This window comes from Oryctolagus cuniculus, chromosome 19, assembly GCF_051225735.1.
Source record: "Oryctolagus cuniculus isolate XC-2025 breed Fujian yellow rabbit chromosome 19, ASM5122573v1, whole genome shotgun sequence".
NCBI lineage: Eukaryota > Metazoa > Chordata > Mammalia > Lagomorpha > Leporidae > Oryctolagus > Oryctolagus cuniculus.
The window spans coordinates 42325475-42337651 of NC_142885.1; the positions used below are offsets into that span (position 1 = coordinate 42325475).

A 12177-nucleotide genomic window follows, 5' to 3' on the forward strand; every position below is an offset into this window, starting at 1 on the left:
CATTCAAACATTCAAACCAACCAGTGAACGAAGGAAGGAAATGAATGAGTCGGGAAGCAGCCACCAGCCACCCCCAGAAAGGTGTCTTGGCCAGCGGGGGACCAGGCTGGGAGGCTGGGAGCTGCACAGGGACCCAGAGCGGAGGGGCAGGACTCACGGCAGTGCACTGCCGGAGCAGGCACGACTGCTTCATGCGCCCGGGCCCCCCGAACTTCTTCATGTCTCGGCAGAAGTGGCAGTCCCCGCACTCGGTTCGCACACAGGCCCGGCAGCGGCGGCAGCGGGTTCGGCGTCGGCGCGCTCCGGCCCCCGGCCCCCGGCTGCTCGACGACATTGGGGGCGTCAGCAACGCCGAGGGCTGTGGGGAGATGGCAGCAAGGTCACGTAGGGCCACCGGGGGCTCTGGCCTGGCAGCTGACCCCGCCCCGGGCGGGCAGCCACAGCTTGCCCTCCTGCACGAGTCTGGGAGGGGGCTGCTCCCTGCAACTCGGGGCGCGGCAGCTCTTCTGGCTGCCTGACCTCAGGCCTCCCCTAAGGCTCCCTCAGGGCCCCTGCCCCAGCCACGGAGCCCTCTCCTCCTGCTATCTCCATGCCAAAGCTCCTGGGAGAGGCCGCGGGCTCCTTGTCTGCAAGGGTCCCCCAGGGAGGACCCAACCTTCTCCTGTCACCAGAGGCTTGCTCCCTCAGGTTCTCCCCAACCCCAAATGCCCCAGATTTACCTCCGAGACACCCACAGATTTCCTCTGCACTTTGCTCGCTCCCTCTCTCATAGGCAAAGGCCATCGGATCCCTGTTCCCTCTAAACCTAGCCGTGGGATTCTCAGCCCTAACGGGCCACGCTGCTCCCCAGGCTCTGACACCCCCTCGGCCCTGGAATCTGTCCCCCGCCCAGCTCCCCCTGGGCAATCCCCCAGATTCCCTGGGAGTCTAGAATCCAGCCTGACATCTCCACGGAACTCGGGGCGGGGGGGGGGGGTTCAGCCCTCTATTCCCAAGCTGCTTTCCCACCCTAATTGTCTGGACCCTCTTGGGCTCCCCTGCCCATGGAAAGCAGATCCTCCAAGACCCCATCCCGACTCAACAGGCCTGGAGGCGCCCTTCCCAGAGTCTTACCCCGGCTTCCCCCTTTCCAGGGAATTCCAGCCCCATCCACGGGGTGGGGGGAAGGGGCCTAGAGGGCGGCGATTGCAGGCGGGGGTGGGGGCGGGGGTCTGCAAGGGGAAGCAGGCCAGTTCCCCAGGGTTGAGAGGGAATAGGAAGAAAGGCTGGAGATGAGGAGTTTGGAGCAGAGAGAGGGGGAGGCTGGGGGCGGGGAAGGTGGAGAGAGGCCGGGCTGAGGATGAATGGGAGTGGGAGCTGCCCAGGTCTGGGGGCGAGCAGGAGCCGCGTGAACCCACCTCACACGTGTCCCGGGAGCCATCTCTCCCTTCTTGGCAGCTCCCGGCGGGTCGGCGGCCATCGGCGGCGGGGGGGCCGGGCGGCGCGGGGCGTGGAACGCTCAGAACGCCGGGGTCCACGGCCCCCCGAGGGCGCTCGGCCCCTCCCTCCGGCGGAGGCCGGGACGGCGGCGAATGGAGCTGGGGGGCGCCGGGGGCGAGGCCCTCCCACGGGCTGCGGCGCGGCCCTTCCAGGGGGAGGTCCTGCTCTGGGGGGCTCAGTCCCTCAGCCCCCCCAGGCCAACGGGGGCTCCTCGGGCGCAGGGTGCTCAGCTTCTGGCCCGGGCCCCACTCAGTCCCGGGTCCGAGTCCCAGCTCCCCTCCCCCCACCCCGCCCCGCCTCTCCTCAGCGCCCCCGGCCCTTTAACTGGCCCCTTCCCGGCCCCCACTGCCCAGGGGTCCAGGGCCAGGCCTGGGCCCCCCCACCGTTTCCGGGGTTCAAGCCCCGCCCACCGCCGGTTCCCGGGGAGGGGGGGGTCGCTGTAACCTGCCCCCCTCCCCTGGGCCCGCCCCTGGACTGCGGCCCCCTGTCCTACGCCTACGGAGCGAGCGGAGGGGGGCAAAGGAAGCTGCTCCGGCCCCGCCCCCCCAGCCCGCGCGCGCCCCCGCCCTCTCCCCCTCCCCCCCCAGCGCGCGACCCTCGGGAGATAGGGATTTAAATAAAATTTGAATAAATCCCCCTCCTCAAGCGAGAGGGTGGAAGGAAAGGATGGAGGGGGGGCAGGGAAGGGGGAAGGGGGCAGTTGGGGTGTCTCAGCCCCCTTGGTCCCCCAGCCCCGCGCTGCTTCGGCCCGGGGCCCTGGCCGCTTCTCTCATCCCTCCTCAGCTCCTTCCTCCTTCCTCCTCTCTTCCCCCTCCCCTCCCTCCTCCTTCCCTCCTCCTCCTCCTCTTACTCCCTCCTTCTCACAGAGGAACCCCGCCCCCTGCCCCCTCCTTCCTCCCCCACCTCCACTTTCGAGGACGAGCGCGTGCAGGGCACGACGGGAGTTGTAGTCCCGCGGACGTTGGTGCTACCGCAGAGACAACGAGACGCTGGGGCCAGCAGGGACTACAAGCAAAATGGCGGAGGACGTGCCAAGCCGGGAGCCGAGGATGCCGGGAGTTATAGTCCGGTTGGCCTGAGGCTCCCCGTTGCAGAACATAGAGAAGGAGCGGGAACGATGACTACAAACAAGATGGCCTTCTCCCCCGACCCGACCTCCTTCCCAGGCACTCACACGCCCTCCTGTCCACAACCCTCCGCGTGTGTGGTACCTGACGGGAGTCGCAGTCCATCTGCTGCCTTCCCGCTGCCATTTCTATTCGTCAGGAACAATGGAAAGGTGAAAAGGAATGAGGACTACAAGCAAGATGGCGGAAGAGGGGCGTACACCTGACTAGCACTCGATTTCATGAGGTGCGATGGGAATAGTAGTTTCCTAGTCTTCTGGTGTTCTTTAAGAATGGCGGAGCCAGGAGAAGAAGGAGACTACCATAAAGATGGCAGGCTACCTAGCCTCTCCGTCGCCTCATTCCACCACCTTGGGCACCTCGCCCGCCTGCAATAGCGAAATCCCCCACCCGGTGGCGCAAAGCCTGGCGGGAGTTGCAGTCTTCCCAGCTCCTCTCTATTATCTTCAGTCCAGACAATGGAACGGGACGGGGCGGGGACTGCCGGCAGAGATGGCGGCCAGAGTAAGTGAGGGTGGGGAGATGGCGCATGGGAGTTGTAGTCCAGGCGCTAGGGCTAGTCCCTGCAGAAGTGGAGGGCGGGACTACAGCAAAGATGGCGTCCCGGACACTCGACCTCTGCGCCAGTGCCTGCTGGGGGACGTAGTCCTTTCCTGAGCTCTACGGAGAAAGGACGTTGGCTGTGGGAATGTGCAGGCCGACGGAACCGGAAGGGCCCCTTCCCCGGCACTCCGGCCACCCCGCTCAGCAGAGCCTGCCGGGAAAAGTAGTCCTGGGCTTTCACTCGCTGGGGGAAGGGGGGAGAGTTTATGTCACCAGTGGGGAATCACTGCGAATGAGAGAGAAAGACGCCCGGGCGATCCAGGAATCTAGAATGTCCGCCTCCTCGGGTGGCAAGGACTTCATATGTCAAGAGAAGGCTCTTAAAGGAAAGCATCGGTAGTCAGCATTGCCGCGACAAAGGAGGCGTGGTTCTCGCCGAAAGTCACGCCGCTGTCCCTTCGAAAGCGTAGGCGCCTCACGCCCGAGGCCGCTCACCCCCAAGCCTCCAGAACTCGGTCGCTATCTTACAAGTCGTGAGGGCTCCAGGCTGAGGTCGTACAAAAATCCCAGCCCCGCTCCGCTGCCACCACCACCACCCCGGAAGTCACCAAACCTCGGTTTTCTCATCTGAGAAATGGGATAGTGATACCCACCTGGAAGCAGAGTTAGAGGAGTGTTAAACAAGACAGTGTTCACGAAAGTGCCCAGCTCTGGCCCCGGGCCCGTGACGACAGTGCCTTTATGGAGGTCCCGTCCAGTACCGCCTTCCTGGGAATCCAGGAGTCCACCACGCCGGACGGAATTCGCTTCAGTGACCAGAACACCGGGCTGGGCGGGCCACCCCATCCTGAGCCGCCCACCCCTCCGCCCTTCCACAGCTGGGCCCTCCGGCATGCACTACCGAGCACTGCTCCCAGGGGGCGCCCTTTCTCCATTCGGCCGAGGGTCTACAAACCCACCAAATGCCTGCACCTGAAGTTGTAGGCGCTTCCCGGGCACCCTGGGAGGCCTTCACCTGCGCACCTCAGCAGCCCACTTCCGGGCCTCTCACTCGCCGCCGCCTCCTCCTCCACCTGCCACACTGCTCCCTCCGGACCCCAAGCCGACTCCCTCTGCCTTAGGGGCCCTGCGGGAGACTTGGTGGGTGTGGTTTTTCTGTTGGGGGTGGGGGAATGTGGTGTCACTCCCGACATTGCAGGCCCTGGCCTCAGGCTGAACCCTTATGCCGGCACTTTTATCAATCAGGAAAACCTCAGGCTCCCAAGACCAGTGCCTCTGCCTCTCGGCCCTCGGCCCTCGAGGCTTTCATTTTGGCGCCGAGGAGGATGCCTTCAGAGCATTGCGCCACCCCTCCTCCCATCCCTGCGTGGTTCCGCCCAGTTAACTGCTCACCTTTCGGGTCCGAATTTAAACGCCACTGTCCACCGTCCACTGAAGCTTCTCTGTGGTTCCCGGATGAGATTCGTGGCCTCTTCCATAGCTGCTAAGCTTCATGAGGCGTGCATCGCCCTTGAAGCTAAGATGCTGGCGGAACAGACTCCCATTTTATGGATGGGAAAATTGCGGTCCTGGGCGTAGGCACTGAACGTGACCGTCAGGACGCCCTCATCGAACACTGAGAGCCTGGGTTCAAAACCCCGGGCTCCAACTCCTGACTCCAGCTTCCTGCAAATGCAGACCCTGGGGCCAGCGGTGATGACCCAGGTGATTGGGTTGAGTTCCTGGCTCCTGGCTTGGGGAAATGCCAGCTGTCTGTCTCTCTGCTCTCAAATAAATAAGGGAAAAAAATATATATATATATAGAAAAACTCTTCATTTTATAAGTGAAATTCTCATCATGAGCAGATACTATTTGTAGAAGCATACTTCAACAGGTTCATGGAAAATGAAATTAAAAGTTTTGGGCTGGCGCCGCGGCTCACTAGGCTAATCCTCCGCCTGTGGCGCCGGCACCCCGGGTTCTAGTCCCGGTCGGGGCGCGGGATTCTGTCCCGGTTGCTCCTCTTCCAGTCCAGCTCTCTGCTGTGGCCCGGGGAATGCAGTGGAGGATGACCCAGGTGCTTGGGCCCTGCACCCGCATGGGAGACCAGGAGAAGCACCTGGCTCCTGGCTTCGGATTGGCGCAGCGTGCTGGCCATAGCAGCCATTTGGGAGGTGAACTAATGGAAGGAAGACCTTTCTCTCTGTCTCTCTCTCTCACTGTCTAACTCTGCCTGTCGAAAAAAAAGAAAGAAAAGTTTTGGGGGCTGGTGCTGTGGCGTAGTGGGTAAAGTCGCTGCCTGCAGCACCGGCATCCCATAGGAGCACTAGTTCGAATCCTGACAGCTCGACTTCTCATGCAGCTCCCTGCGAGCTGTACCTGGGAAAGCAGTGGAGGATGGCCCGAGTCCTTGGGCCCCTGCACCCACAGAAGAGACCCAGATGAGACTCCTGGCTCATGGTTTCAGCCTGGCCCAGCCCAGGCTGTTGCAGCCATTTGGGGGGTGAACAAGTGGCTAGAATATCTCTCCTCTCTCTGTCTATCCCTTTCTCTCTGTAATCCTGATTTTCAAGTAATAAGTCCTAGAAAGTTTATTTTTTGGGATGGTGCTGTGGCATAGTGAGTAAAGCCACTGCCTGCAGTGCTGGCATCCTATATGGGTGCTGGTTTGAGTCCTGGCTGCTCCACTTCTGATCCAGCTCTCTGCTATGGCCTGGGAAAGCAGTAGAAGATGGCCCAAGTCCTTGGGTCCCTGCACCCACATGGGAGACCCGGAAGAAGTCCTGGCTCCTGGCTTTGGCCTGGCCCAGCCAAGGAGTGAGCCAGCAGATGGAAGATCTCTCTCTCTCTCTCTCTCTCTCTCTCTCAACTCTTTCAAATAAATAAATCATTTTTAAATCCATACATCGTGTTTTCATAATTCACTTTTTCCATGAACTTTGTGAAATGCCCTCGTACGCGTGGTTTTTCAAATTTTGTTTGTACCCAGAGAAACCTTTGTTTTCATTCCAACCTGCACAAACTATGCAAAGTATCCTCTTAGGCCAGAAGCTAGGCCTCTCCCACTGAACAGTCAAGCTGCAAATGGCAAAGGCGAAGTTCTTGAAGGAAACAAGACCTGCCCCACCCGAGAATGCTGGATGATAAGAAGGCAAAACAACTCGCTGCTGATAAGGAGAGAATCACACCAGTCACAACTTTCCCCTCCGCTAAAGCCTAATCCAGGGCAAGACCCCGGAAGAAGTCTCTGGTTCTACAAAGGCTGAGAGAGGCCAGGAAGCCACAGAAGAAAGCTTTGAAGCCAGCGGAAGTTGCTGGTTTGTGAGGTTAAGGAAAGAAGCCGTTGCTGTAACCTGAAGCCACAAGTGCTCGATGCAGCGGCTCCAGTAAGTTCTCTAGGAGACCAGGCTGAGAGCATCCACAAAGGGGGCTACTTCCCCAAAACAGGTTTTCTTTTTTTTTTTCCTATTCGACAGGTAGAGCTACAGACTGAGAGAGAGAGAGAGAGAGAGAGAGAGAGAGAGAGAGAGAGAGAGAGAGAGAGGTCTTCCATCCGCTTGTTCACTCCCCAAATGGCCGCTCCAGCTGGTGCTGTGCCAATCCGAAGTCAGGAGCCAGGTGCTTCCTCCTGGTCTCCCATGCGGGTGCAGGGCCCAAGCACTGGGCCATCCTCCACTGCACTCTCAGGCCACAGCAGAGAGCTGGCCTGGAAGAGGAGCAGCTGGGACTAGAACCCGGCGCCCATATGGGATGCCGGCGCTGCAGGCAGAGGATTAAGCAAGTGAGCCACGGCAGCAGCCCCAAAACAGGTTTTCAATGGAAACACAGCCACCTTCTATTGTTAGGGGCCGGCGCTGTGGCATCGCAGGTAAAGCCGCCACCCGCAGTGCTGGCATCCCACGTGGGCGCCAGTCCGTGTCCCGGCTGCTCCACTTCCGATCCAGCTCCCTGCTAATGCATGCTGGAAAGCAGCAGAGGATAGTCGAAGTGCTTGGATGCCTGCACCCAGGTGGGAGACCTGGAAGAAGCTCCTGGCTCCTGGCTTTGGATCAGCGCAGCTCCGGCTGTTGTGGTCAATTGGGGGACAGTGTGAACCAGGGGATGGAAGATTCTCTCTCTTTCTCTCTGCCCCTCCTCCTCTCTCTGTGTAACTCTGACTTTCAAATTAAAAAAAAAAAAAATGATCACACCTCATCACACACCAAAAATCTTTCATGAAAAGGAGACTCAACTGATGTGGCAAACAGCAGGTTTTCTTTTTATCTTTTAATATTTATCTACTTATTTGAAAGGCAGAGTGACAGAGAGCGAGAGAGACAGAGAGGTCTTCCATCCACTGGTTCACTCCCCAAATGGCTGAAACAGCCGGAATTGAGCCGATCCGAAGCCAGAAACCAGGAGCTCCTTCTGGGTCTCCCATGGGGTGCAGGGGCCCAAGCACTTGGGCCATCTTCTACTGCCTTCCTATGTGCCTTAGCAGGGAGCTGGATCAGAAGTGGAGCAGCCGGGACTCGAACTGGCGCCCCTGTAGGACTCAGGCACCGCAGGCAGCAGCTTAACCTGCTATACCACAGCACTGGTCCCAATATTTATTTATTTTTGTTTTATTTGAAAGGCAATGAGACAGATAGAGACCTTTCATTAGCTAGTTCATTCCCCAAATGCCCACAACAGCCAGGACTAGGCCAGACCAAAGTCAGGAACCCAGAACTTTCTGGGTTTCCCACATGGGTAGCCAGAGCTCAGGTTATCTGAGTCATCATACGCTGGCCACAGGGTGCACACCAGCCAAATGCTGGATGGGAAGTAGAGAGGCTGGGACCTGAACCAGGCATTCTGGTGTGGGATATGTTTCCCAAGTGGCAACCTAACTACTGCACCTGCACCCCCAAGAACTACTTTTAAGTGAAGGTAAACACTTTGGGAGTTTTCTAGACCGGGTGCTGTTGCATAGTTACTAGTGGACGGTATAGTGCAAACACAACTTTACTCGCACTGTGAACCCAAAAATTCTGGTGACTTGCTTTACTGTCATATTTGCTTCATTGCAGTGGTCTGGAGCGAAACCCACAAAACTTGCAAGGAATGCCTGCTGGGGTTTTTTCTGGGTAGTGAAAAAGCGTGGTTTGATGTGTTCTTTGTTCCTTTATTAGTTGCTTGAATTTTCATAATTAACCAGTACTTTAAAGAAAATGATAAAGTTATCCATCTTTAAAGTGTATATATTGGGGCCGGCACCGTGGCTCACTAGGTTAATCCTCTGCCGCGGCACCGGCATCCCATATGGGTGCTGGGTTCTAGTCCCGGCTGCCCCTCTTCCAGTCCAGCTCTCTGCTGTGGCCCCAGGAGGGCAGTGGAGGATGGCCCAAGTGCTTGGGCCCCTGCACTCACATGGGAGACCAGGAAGAAGCACCTGGCTCCTGGCTTCAGATCGGCACAGCGCCAGCCGTAGCGGCCATTTGTGGGTGAACAAATGGAAGGAAGACCTCTCTCTCTCTCTCTCTCTCTCTCTCTCTCTCATTGTCTATAACTCTGTCAAATAAATAAATAGAAAAAAATTTTAAATAAAGTGTATATATATTTTTAAAGATTTATTTATTTATCTGAAAGGGTTACACAGAGAGAGGAGAGGCAGCGAGAGAGAGAGAGAGAGAGAGAGAGAGAGGTCTTCCATCTGCTGGTTCACTCCCTAATTGGCCACAATGGTTGGATCTGGGCCTAGCCGAAGCTAAGAGCCAGTAGCTTCTTCAGGGTCTCCCACATGGGTACAGGGGCCCAAAAAATTGGGCCATCTTTTATTACTTTCTCAGGCCATAGCAGAGAGCTGGATTGGAAGTGGAGTAGCTGGGACTCGAACTGGCACTTATATGGGATGCCAGTGCCGCAGGCGGCGGCTTTACCGGCTATGCCACAGTGTCGGCCCCAAAAGTGTATATTTTTTAAGAATGCAGTTGTAGGGGCCAGCATGGTGGCACAGCAGTTAACTGCCAAACTGCCATTCCTATATGAGAGCCAGTTCGAGTCCTGGCTGCTCCACTTCAAATCCTGCTCCTTGCCAATGAACCCAGGAAAGCAATGGAAGATGGCCCAAGTGCCTGGGCCCCTGCCACCCGTGTCGGAGACCAGAATGGAGTTATTGGCTCCTGGCTTCAACCTGGCTCATTCCACAGCTGTTGCAGCCATTCGAAGAGTGAACAAGCAGGTAGAAAATCTCTCTGTGTCTGTCCCTCTCTGGTAACCCTGGCTTCTAAGTAAATACAAATATGATCTTTTTTTTTTTTTTTAAGAAAATAAACAATGCAGTTGTAGACTTGAACAGACCTGTCTTCAAAGAAGATATGCAAACAGTCATTAAGCAATATGAAAAGAGATTCAATATCATTAATCATTAGGGAAGCACAAATCAAAACCACTTAATACCCCTTAGCATAACTATTTGAAAAACAAAAAGAACAGAATAAGAAGTGTTGGTGAGGAGATGGAGAAATTGGGACCTTTGTGCACTGCTGATGGGAACGTGAAATAGGGCAGCCATGGTGGGAGACAGGATGGCAGGCACTCAAAACACCAAGCAGAGGGGCAGATGTGGTGCAGTGGGTTAAGCCACCACCACTTGGGATGCCCACACGCCACACTGTGGTGCCAGTTTGAGTCCCTGCTGCTCTGCTTCCAATCCAGCTCCCTGCTAACGCACCTGAGAAACCAGTGGAAGACCGCCCAAGAACTTGGGCTCCTACCATCCACAAGGGAGATCCAGATGAAGTCCCAGGCTCTTGGCTTTAGCCTGGTCCAGCCCTGGACTGTTGTGGCCATTTGTGGAGAGAATCAGCAGATAGAAATCTCTGTTTTTCTCCTTCTCCCACCCCCACCCCCCTTTTAAAGGTTTATTTACTTATTTAAAAGTCAGAGTTACATAGGGAGAGAAGGAGAGAGAGAGAGAGAGAGAGAGAGAGAGAGAGAGAGAGAGAGGTCTTCCATCTGCTGGTTCACTCTCCAATTGGCTGCAACAGCCGGAACTGCACCAATCCAAAGCAGGGAGCTGGATCTGAAGTGGAGCAGTCAGGACTCAAACCAGTGCCCATATGGGATGCTGGCACTGCAGGCTGAGGCTTTACCTGCTATGCCACAGAGCCGGCCTCCCTCCCCCTCCCCCTCCCCCTCTTGGCCTTTCAGTTAAGTAAATAAATCAAACAGAGAATATCACATGATCCAGGCGGGGACTTAAACAGATAATGGTCCATCCATGTTTACAGCAGTATCCACACTAGACAAAAGGCAGAAGCAACCCAAGTGTCCATTGGTCAATGCATTGATATGCAAAATGTGGTATATGCATACGATGGAATATTATTTGAGTTTAAAAAGGAAAATTCTGATAAATGATATATTTTATAAAAATATACATTTTTGTAAAGATTTATTTATTTATTAAAAGGCAGAGTTAGAGAGAGAGGTCTTCCATCTGTTCGGTCAATCCCCCAAATGGCTACAATGGCCGGGGGCTGGGCCAGACCGAAGCCAGGAGCCAGGAGCTTCTTCTGGGTCTCCCACACAGGTGCAGGGGCCCAAGCTCTTTTGGCCCATCTCCCACTGCTTTCCCAGGTGCATTAACAGGGAGCTGGATCGGAAGTGGAGCAGCGGTGGGGGGACTTGAACTGGTGCACCACAGCGCGCCAGCCCCAAGGAGAAATCTACTACGTGATGAAACAAGTCAGGCCCCAACGGACAAACTCTGTTTACATGGGGTCACTTCGTGGACAACTGGAGTAGTGGAAGCCAGGGGCTGGGGGAAGGGAGGATGCGGAGGGAGGGAGTTATCGTTTATCGGGTGTAGTTTCAGTTTGGGAAGATGAGGAAGAGCTGGAGACCCCAAGTTCCTCATCTTCTGCGTGACGCTGCTGTGTCTGCGTCCGCGTGCCTTCCACAGGGTGATCCGCCCCCTAGAGGCCGGCAGCTTTCACTGCACCGATCTGGTGGGACACCAGCTACCTTCAGCAGAGGATGGATGCCATATAATCTTCCAGCTCTCTCAATTCCTTCTAAAAAAAAAAAAAAAAAAAAAGAGGGCGGGAGGGGTTGGGCAGGCACTTTGCACAGTGGCTGAAGTCATTGCTCGGGACAGCTGCATCCCATGTCCCATGTCAGAGTGCCCGGTTCAGGCGCCAGCTACTCCGTTCTTTTTTTTTTTTTTTTTTTTTTTTTTTTTGACAGGCAGAGAGAGAGACAGAGAAAGGTCTTCCTTTGCCATTGGTTCACCCTCCAATGGCCGCCGCGGCCGGCACACCGCGCTGATCCGAAGGCAGCAGCCAGGTACTTCCTCCTGGTCTCCCATGGGGTGCAGGGCCCAAGAACTTGGGCCATCCTCCACTGCACTCCCGGGCCACAGCAGAGAGCTGGCCTGGAAGAGGGGCAACCGGGAAAGAATCCGGTGACCCGACCGGGACTAGAACCTGGTGTGCCGGCGCCGCAAGGTGGAGGATTAGCCTAGTGAGCCACGGCACCGGCGCCAGCTACTCCATTCTGACTTAGCTTGCTGCTAGTGCTCATCTTGGGAGGTAGCAGAAAGATGGTCCAAGTGCTTGGGTCCCTGCCACCCATGTGGGAGATCCGGATGGAGTTCCTGGCTCCTGGCTCCTGCCTGGCCCAGCCTGTCTGTTGTGCTCATTTGGGGGGAGTGAACCAGTGGATAGAAGATCTCTTCTTCTTTCAAATAAATATTTTAAAACATTAACAACACTTTAGGGGTAGATGTCTGGCCTAGCAGTTAAGATGTACACATCCCGTATCAGAGTGCCTGGGTCTCAGTCCCAGCTCCCTGCACGCTAGGAGGCAGCAGTGATGCTTCACGGACTTGGGTCCCTGCCACCCACATGGGAGATCTGGATCGAGTTCCCACCTCCTGGGCTGTGAACCAATGGATGAGAGCCCTCTTGCGCGCGCTCTCTCTCTCTCTCTCTCTTCCTCAAATACTAATAAAAGGAGGAGGAGAGATGAAGAGGAGGAGGATTAGGGGCAGAAGGAAGAATACAATGTATTTTTTTAGATTTA

At 56.2% G+C, this 12177-nt stretch overlaps 1 protein-coding gene across 6 annotated transcripts in view; it reads right to left on the reverse strand.

Moving 5' to 3' along the window:
• The window catches only part of FBXL19 (F-box and leucine rich repeat protein 19), a 22907-nt gene extending 16879 nt beyond the window's left edge, over window positions 1–6028 (reverse strand). For 4 of the 6 annotated variants that reach the window (XM_089321154.1, XM_089321153.1, XM_089321152.1 and 1 more), the window contains exons 1-3: window positions 3803–6028; window positions 2691–2734; window positions 158–358 (exon numbers count right to left, since the gene is read on the reverse strand). In XM_089321154.1, coding sequence (XP_089177280.1) covers window positions 158–358; window positions 2691–2734; window positions 3803–4043 — 486 coding nt within the window. In that variant the 5' untranslated portion in view covers window positions 4044–6028. Of the gene's footprint in view, window positions 1–157; window positions 359–1397; window positions 1534–2690; window positions 2735–3802 lie in introns of those variants that run through there. The other 2 variants (XM_070064852.2, XM_070064851.2) reach the window with 2 other exon arrangements.
• Window positions 6029–12177: the final 6149 nt, after the last annotated feature.